Source organism: Anolis sagrei, chromosome 4 (genome assembly GCF_037176765.1).
Source record: "Anolis sagrei isolate rAnoSag1 chromosome 4, rAnoSag1.mat, whole genome shotgun sequence".
In the NCBI taxonomy this organism is placed as follows: domain Eukaryota; kingdom Metazoa; phylum Chordata; class Lepidosauria; order Squamata; family Dactyloidae; genus Anolis; species Anolis sagrei.
In genome coordinates, this window is record NC_090024.1 from 226,276,202 (window position 1) to 226,285,172 (window position 8,971).

At 41.6% G+C, this 8,971-nt stretch overlaps 1 protein-coding gene across 1 annotated transcript; it reads left to right on the forward strand.

Moving 5' to 3' along the window:
* The first annotated feature begins 333 nt into the window (after positions 1-333).
* Positions 334-8,697, forward strand: CSTF1 (cleavage stimulation factor subunit 1). The gene is made up of 6 exons (XM_060772073.2): positions 334-548; positions 2,277-2,472; positions 3,430-3,707; positions 3,950-4,147; positions 5,614-6,004; positions 8,049-8,697. Exons 1-6 carry the CDS (start codon positions 342-344, stop codon positions 8,306-8,308), a joined length of 1,530 nt encoding a protein of 509 aa, XP_060628056.2. The 5' UTR covers positions 334-341; the 3' UTR covers positions 8,309-8,697.
* The last annotated feature ends 274 nt before the right edge of the window (positions 8,698-8,971 follow it).

Sequence of the window (8,971 nt, forward strand, 5' to 3'; positions counted from 1 at the left end):
ATACTGACCGAGGCTTCTGGGAGCTGAAGTCCGAAACTGCAGGAGAGCCCAAGTTTGTAATTGGATGCATCAGGGTACATCTACAGTACACTGTACAACGAATGGGGCTTTGACACCATTTCAGGTGCAATGTCTCAGTGGTATGGAATCCTGGGAGTTGTAGTTTGTCTGCCAAAGAGTGCGACTGCCTCTCCAAAGAACAACTCCCAGGCATTGAGTTACGGCAATTAAAAGTAGTGCCAAACTGCATTCATCCTGCCTTCGCCACTTCCATGCGAGTCGGCGCATGCTCCGTGTGACCCTTGCTTGGTTTCCCCGCCCTCCAGCTGCGGCTCCAATCGATGTGCTCGGTGCAGCAGCCTGTTCGACGGAGCGGCCCTCGATCCCGGCTGCTCCTGCCTCCTCCTCCGCCGCTTCCTGCTCCTCCTCCTCCGCCAGGCCTCCCTCCAGCCCCGCTCCCGCTGCCTTTGCCGCCGCCCCCTCCCGACGCTCTCGGGCCTCCAGGAGCCGTTTCCAGCGCAGATCGACCGAGACCAAAAGACGGGCCGGTAGGAACCGCGCCTCGCTTTCTGGATCCCCCTCTCCGTGCCTTTTCCCGCTCTAAAGCCTTGTTACTGCCCCGGAAGTCCCGCCCCCTCCTTCCCCTGATCCTCTGCCTTTCACGTGCTGCTCAATTTGCTTTTTATTCTATCGCATCTTTGCATTTTGTCTAGATAACATGTTTTGCAAGCACCTGGTTTTATATTTTAGTGCTCCCCGCCTGTGTGTGTACAGAAAGATATGCACAAAGGATATAGGATGCCCAGTAACTCCACTGGACACCTGGGTGTTCTTGCAAGCATATTTCCTGCAGAGAAATAAGATTTTGAGTTATACAGGCCGAGCAATTTCATATTAAGATTTTAGTCCAATGACATATATGCAACTACAGCAGGCATGGTCAAACTTGGGCCCTCCAGGTGTTTGAGCTTCAACTCCCACAATTCCTAGCAGCCTCAGGCCCCTTTCATTTCCCACTCTGCAAGTGAGGGCCTGAGGCTGTTAAGAATTGTGGGAGTTGAAGTCCAAAACACCTGGAGGGCCCAAGTTTGCCCAGGCCTGAACAACAGGCACCCAACATCCGGGGGCGGGGGAATGGGATCCAAAACACTACTTGTCCCAAATATTTGGATCCCATCCCCGGATGTTGGATGCCTATTTGGGGGGGGGGGGGCGCTCAGGGTGGCTTACATCCTTTTGATTGAGTTTTACTAAAACACACTATTTATTTATTTATTTCACACATTTCTACCCTGCCCTTCTCAACCCCCGAGGGGGGACTCAGGGTGGCTTACAAAAGGCACAATTCGATGCCAACAAAACAGATAATAAGATAAAACATGTATCAACAGCAATTATAAAACAATTAAATAATCCAGTTATACATCACAATTAATAAAAACCGCTTCATTCCAAATAAAAGGAGTTTGGTCTAAATAATTTCACCTGGCTACTCTGGCATAAGAGATCCAGCATAAGAGGCCAAGGTTTCAACTCCAATTTTGCCATGGAAACCCAGTGGATGACCATAGCAAGTCACACTCCCATCCTCAGAAGAAGCCCCCTCAGAAAAAAAAATGCCAGAATCCTTCATTTGCATTAGGAGCACTTTTCATATTTTTAGACCTGGGTGTCATATTCATTGAGGGTCACATCAACCATGTGGTTGCCTACAAAGGGCCATTGAATCAAAGCACAGAGGATCTATAGATGTTATTGAACAACAACTCCCATTATTTGCCATGTGAACTGGGGATAATGGTAATTGCAGCCCAACACCACTTGTGGCTCTGAGGTGGGGAACATATTAAAGTCAGGCATCTTATCTACAATCCTTGTATCTAAACTCAAACCCCAATCTCCTGACTAAACAGAACAAACAGCAGCCTTCCAGGTGCTACAGTATCACAGCTCCCATCAGCTCCAGTCATGATGTCTAATTATGAGGACTTGTGGTCCAGCATTTGGAGGTCCACATAAAATGACATAGTGGGCTGGATTCAGCTTGCAGGCCTTGAGTCTGATGTACATGCTTTTAGATACACATTCATTCTGAACTATTGTCCTACTCCTTGAATCTTATTATTTCCTTGTGTGTCTCTGATTGCTTGTATTTTTCAAATATTTAAAAATACTTTGTTGCTACTTAAAGGGGGTAAATATTTAAAGAAATAAATGCAAAGTACATAATAAGTGTCTTCTTACCATCCTATGCCATTATTTTCTCTTTGTTTCAGTCTGCTGGAAGACAGCCTTTGTTCACCATGTATAGGCCAAAAGTAAGCTTGAAAGACCGGCAGCAACTTTATAAACTGATAATTAGTCAGTTGCTCTATGATGGCTATATCAACATTGCGAATGGTTTGATAAATGAGGTGAAGCCACAGTCTGTTTGTGCCCCCTCTGAACAATTGTTGCATCTTATTAAAGTGGGTAAGTTTTGGTCTCAGAACAGAAATTTCTTATATTTTTGTCAAGCGGTGTGATGCTATTTTATATTGGTCACATTGGTAAAATCATGTTAGATTACATGTGAAAACATTGATGCTAGGGAATCCTGGGGTTTGTAGTTTGGTGGAGCACAATCATTATTTCACAGAGTGGTAAAACTACAATTTTCAAGATCTCAAAGTATTAAAACATGGGAGTGAAAGTGTTGTCAGTTTGCATTAATTCTACAGTATAAGTGCACCCTAGATCTTAGTTTCAGAATTGAACCTTTTACAACCTCAGGTATTTGTATTAACTATTCAATTTTAGGGGGAATATAAGTGGTATTTGGTCAATAATTTTGCATACACTTACTTGGGAGTAAGGTAAAGGTAGTCCCCTGACATTAAGTCCAGTCATGTCTGACTCTGGGGTGTGGTGCTCATCTCCATTTCTAAGCCGAAGAGCCAGCGTTGTCCGTAGACACCTCCAAGGTCATGTGGCCGGCATGACTGCATGGAGCGCCGTTACCTTCCCGCCGGAGCGGTACCTATTGATCTACTCACATTTGCATGTTTTCGAACTGCTAGGTTGGCAGAAGCTAGGGCTGACAGTGGAAGCTCACGCCACTCCCCGGAATCGAACCTGCGATCTGTCGATCAACAAGCTCAGTAGCTCAGTGCTTAAACCCACTGCGCCACCGGGGGCTCCACTTGGGAGTAGGCCCCATTAATATTTCTGAATAGGCATCATTCCGACATATTGTTAAATCTTTAAAATTCCTTTCTGAAGAATAGGATGGTCACGAAGTAAGGTGAGAAGTGTGAAATGATCAAGATGGATGGCAGAATTTTCATGTCACTTGTTCACCTTTGAAAGTCTTGAAGATTATTGAAGCAACACTTGTCTTCCCTGTATTGGAAAACAAAATCTTGTACTCGCCTCTTTTTCCCCCTGCAGGAATGGAAAATGATGATAGTGCCGTTCAGTATGCCATTGGGCGCTCTGATACAGTAGCTCCTGGCACAGGAATTGACTTGGAGTTCGATGCGGATGTGCAGACTATGTCTCCAGAGGCTTCAGAATATGAGACCTGTTACGTCACATCCCACAAAGGACCGTGTCGTGTCGCTACATATAGCAGAGATGGACAGTTAATAGCCACAGGGTCTGCTGATGCCTCAATAAAAATATTGGATACAGAAAGAATGTTGGCAAAGAGCGCTATGCCCATTGAGGTAGTTCATGTGGTTTTAGGAAATTCTGATCGTTTAGTGTCTCATCCTATTTGTAAAACAGTCTATTAACAAGTTGCTGTTTATGAGAAACTTTTACATTCACATTGTTATATAGTAGTTGCAACAATATATTGATTCACCACATTCCACATTTTGGTAACACCATTCTTATATTTATTAGTGATTTGTTTCATGCATCAAAAGGTCATGGTTCCTGTGCTTTGTTTTCTAATCTTTACTAGGTTATGATGAATGAAACAGCCCAGCAGAACATGGAGAACCACCCAGTTATTAGAACTCTTTATGATCATGTGGATGAGGTGACCTGTTTAGCTTTCCACCCAACAGAACAAATCCTTGCCTCAGGATCAAGAGATTATACACTTAAATTGTTTGACTATTCAAAACCATCTGCCAAAAGAGCCTTTAAATATATTCAGGTGAGACATTTTACAAGAAACATGAAAAATAACGATTGATTCAGAAAAGCCTTCATATGCAAGTCTTTTGATGTTGTGGAATGTTATATGTAAATACGTTAAGAATTAAGACCGCTTTGGGGTTCAGATACCTAGTTTGAAAATTTTGAAATAGCGATTCCTATTTAAACTAGCCTGTGTCTCTGCCTTATATTTGTCAATCTGTATCTAGCAAAAGCTTCTTAGAGGCCATCTTTTTGGGCCAACAGTTGTAAGCAACAATATACTAGATCAGCATTCAGATCAATGTAGGAGAAGCATATTTTAAAAAATCTTCTTTCTTTTGAGTGTGGAAGGAGTGTAATAGGCTTCTCATTCCTTCCTGCCCCTAAGAACTTACTGTCCTTTTGTGGTTTTGCAAATACATTACCAAATTATGTTAACAAGGTAAAGGTAAAGCTTTCCCCTGACTTTAAGTGTAGTCGTGTCCAACTCAGGGGGAGGGGGGGTGCTCATCTCCATTTCTAAGCCGAAGAGCTGGCATTGTCTGTAGGCATCTCCAAGGTCATGTGGCTGGCATGACTCCATGGAACACCGTTACCTTCCCGCAGAAGCAGTACCTATTGATCTACTCACATTTGCATGTTTTTGAACTGCTAGGTTGGCAGAAGCTGGGCATAACAGTGGGAGCTTACCCCGCTCCCCAGATTCGAACCACCAACCTTTCGCTCAGCAATATTTTTAATTATGCCCACTTTGGCTTGTTTAGGTAGTAGTGCTCTTCTTTAGTCATTAATTTATCCTGAACAGCAGCCAGCACCAATTTACATTTAGATAAGTTGTAATAATACAGATATATCTTTCCATACTGTGCTGTCACACCCAAACTGCTTTAAATGTCCTAAGTGTGAACGTGTCTTAACTTTCTATCATCTTGGGGGATCACCTTCCTGGTTTGCCTTCCTGTTTGAGCAAGGAACCCCACAGAATCAATGTCCACACTATTTAGAGAAATTGTGATGAATTTAGTAATTGTCCTTGGACCTATCTCCACCCAGGCACTATCTTGGTTTCCCCACAACAAAGTCTATACTTAAAGTTTGAAGGTAACTAGTGGTTCTTGAAGTCACTGCTAGTAGATGATTCTGGGGACGAAAGACTTTCTCTGGTAAAGGAGCCTCTGGGGCGCCCGATGCCCAAGGTGATCAGGCTGGAGGTTGAGAGAACAGGTCTCTTCACTAGAGACACGTCTTGCTTCCAAGATTCCCTGGTGATAATGACTCTAATCTAAAATGGCTTCCACTCCACAGGCAAAGGAGTGAGCCAATTTACTGCTCCAAACCAGAAAAGGTTTCCTTATGCTCCAGCCTCATAAAGCTAACAGAAAAATGGGTACTCCCAAGCTGTGGGTGAGACAGCCTAACAAATGCACTGGGATCTATACAGTTCCATCACACATACTAATTCCCTATTTTCCAACTAAACAGGAAGCAGAGATGCTGCGTTCTATCTCGTTCCATCCTTCTGGAGACTTCATACTTGTCGGGACCCAGCATCCTACCCTGCGACTGTATGACGTTAACACTTTCCAGTGCTTTGTGTCTTGTAATCCTCAAGACCAGCACACAGATGCCATCTGCTCAGTTAATTACAATGCAAGTGCTAACATGTATGTGACGGGCAGCAAAGATGGATGTATCAAGTTGTGGGATGGTGTTTCAAATCGTTGTATCACTACTTTTGAAAAAGCACACGATGGGGCTGAAGTCTGTTCTGCCATTTTTTCCAAGAATTCAAAGTATATTCTCTCAAGTGGAAAGGACTCAGTAGCCAAACTCTGGGAGATATCCACGGGGAGAACGCTGGTCAAATATACAGGTGAGTAAAACCAAACCTAAACAGTAGGTTCTTTTTTCCACTCGTGCACTCACAGTAGTGATCCCACAAACCATAAACCTGCAGAAGTGATATTATCTATATCTTTTCCTGAATCTACAAGAAAACAATATTTTGATCAGTGATTAACTTCTTGTATTTTATTTATTTAATTTAGGGTCTGTGATTCTGCCAAAAAACTCCTCTTAGAATATAGGAAAAAATAAGAGTACTATTTTCAGATTTGTCCAGTGATTACTTGTGCCCTTGCACTGCTCTTAGACCAACTGTAGTATTGTGGGTCTGTGCCTCACTTCTATTTGAAGGCAAACACACACACAATATATAGTAGTTTCCTTCCTTATATCCTTTCAAGTGGCTGGTTTTAAAAAGCAACATTAAAGTATAAAATGGGAATTTTTTGCTTGATCAATTTCCCTTTCATTTTGTTACATGTACAATATCATGAGTTTCCATGTACATTGAAGTGCAAACTCTACAAATAAACTCCTAAGAGACATGCCTTGTATTTCAGTTTATAACCTTTTAACCACCAGGGTGCAGCCAAGGCCTAGCATTTATTGTTAGGTGCTTCCTTGACGAAAAAGGAGAGGTTTTCAAACACTAGCAGGTCTTTAGTATGCATATTGTGGTTGCCCTTCCTGGGAAAGCAGTACATTAGTTTTGTGGGACAGTTTAGTTTAAGTGCAGGTGGTAAAATATTTGTAGCAAAGAGTGGCTATTTGAAAGACTATGCCATGGCTTTCCTCTGCCATTATCCCACCGGCATAGTATTTTCTCACAGACCTATTTAGGTTAGTGTAAGAAGTGTGGCCATCTATGACTTTATCCAGTTACTGGGCCATATGATCCCATAACATACTTGCCACTTCAGAATAAAATGACTTGGCACCATAGAAAAGATGTTTGGCTAGAATCATCCTCGTTATTAAAACTGCTTCAATTAATTAAGTAAAGGTAAAGATTTCCCCTTGACACTAAGTCTGGTCATGTCCAACTGGCCAGGGTGAAAGCTCTTAGTTGGGTGATGTATTAAACTAGAAGAAAACTACCTAGATCATGAGGTTAAATGAATTTTGCTGTTGTTAAAGGCACAGAAGTGGATTAAAAATTCAGCTATGATGTTGCAAAACCTTCAGTGCTTGTGAGGAAAATTCTTAGCATCCTTGAAGGTAGTAGTCAATCTCTCTCAAAAAAGTTAATGGTTATTTAACTTTTTTTTTAATGGAAGATTGATTGAACCATTGCAACCTAACTGGAGATAAATATGAAACACATTTATTCAATGTGTTTCCTATCTGGTTTATAATCTGGTCTAATAATCTTGCCCTGACTTCTAATATTAGCCCTGGGCAACTGTCATTTTTTAGACATAATCTGGGAAATAATAATAACAATAATAATAGCATCAACAATTTATTACTTGCCTCTCCTCGCAGGCAGGGAACAACACACCTCTACCCCCAGGTCAGGATGCTCAATGGCAAGCACTTCTGTCTAGTCTGGATTCATGTTCAATTTGTGTTTCTTCATCCAGCCCATTACCTTCTGCAGGCATTAATTTAGAGGGCACATGCTATCCATAGCTAAAGCTGATTTTGAAGGCATGGAGAAATATATTTGGGTATCATCGGCATACTGATAACCCCATGCCATGTAAATATTAAAAAGCATTGGGGATAGAATGACCCCTTGTGGGATGCCACATAATAGTTCCTTTTTTGAGGAACAGCTATTCCTAAGCACTGACCAGAACCATTTTTACACAGTGCCTCTGATGCCTAGCCCCAGAAAGACACCATGGTCAATGGTACAGAAAGCTGCTGAGAGATCTAAAAGCACCAACAGGGACATGTGCACTTTCTTATAAAAGACAATTCTGATTATTGATTACCTTTTTGGAAACTAATTGTTGTAATGAGAGAGCAGAAGTGGACCCAGTGTATTACTCATTATGAACAGATTCATTTTAGTTTTTAAAATCTGCCACTTTGTTAATGGTATACATATGTTGCCATGTCTGCAGGAGCGGGTCTGAGTGGTCGCCAGGTTCATAGGACGCAGGCTGTCTTCAACCACACAGAAGACTATGTACTGCTTCCGGATGAAAGGACCATTAGCCTTTGTTGCTGGGACTCACGAACCGCTGAAAGGAGGAACCTTCTTTCCTTGGGGCACAACAGCATTGTTCGCTGCATTGTCCATTCTCCTACCAATCCTGGCTTCATGACTTGCAGTGACGACTACAGAGCTCGATTTTGGTACCGAAGGTCAACTACAGACTAAAGCCAAAGCTGTGAAATACTTGTCTGAATTTTATTCCTTTTTTCATCTATACTTCATTTTGTTTCTACCTTGATGGATTAGCATTTAAGTTTACACTCGGTTTAAAACTGAGAAGAAGCTCTACAGGAAAGTTGATTTTAAGGTTGTGTCTGTATATTGAAAACAAAGGGGCAGCTTAGAACTTTCTCCCCATACTCTAGTTGCAGGGTTGCCAAATTTCACTACTCAGACCGGGTCTTGGAATGTTTTAAACTCTAACCTTATCTGTTTCGTCTGACACACACTTTTTTGCCTTCTGATTGTTCGTTTCTGTCTTAAAATTTTGTACCATGCTTTTGTGTTTTTAATTATTGTTTAGAGGTGGATTAAACTAATGTTTGCTTATAAAATCTATTTTCAGGGTGCTTTTTTAAATGATTAGCTACAACCTCATTTCTTCATGATATATTCAGGAAAGAATATCTGAATTAAGATTGAAAAAAAATATTAAAATGAATAGGAGACAGTGATTTCCAAGTGCCTGTTCTTTGGTCACCTACACATTGATCTGTGTAGGTGACCACATTAAAGAGACATTAGCTTGCCATACCCGCCATTCAGGCAGTAACTTGAATGTAAAAGTATTGGGATGGAATATCTAAAACTAATTTAAGTAATTAGATT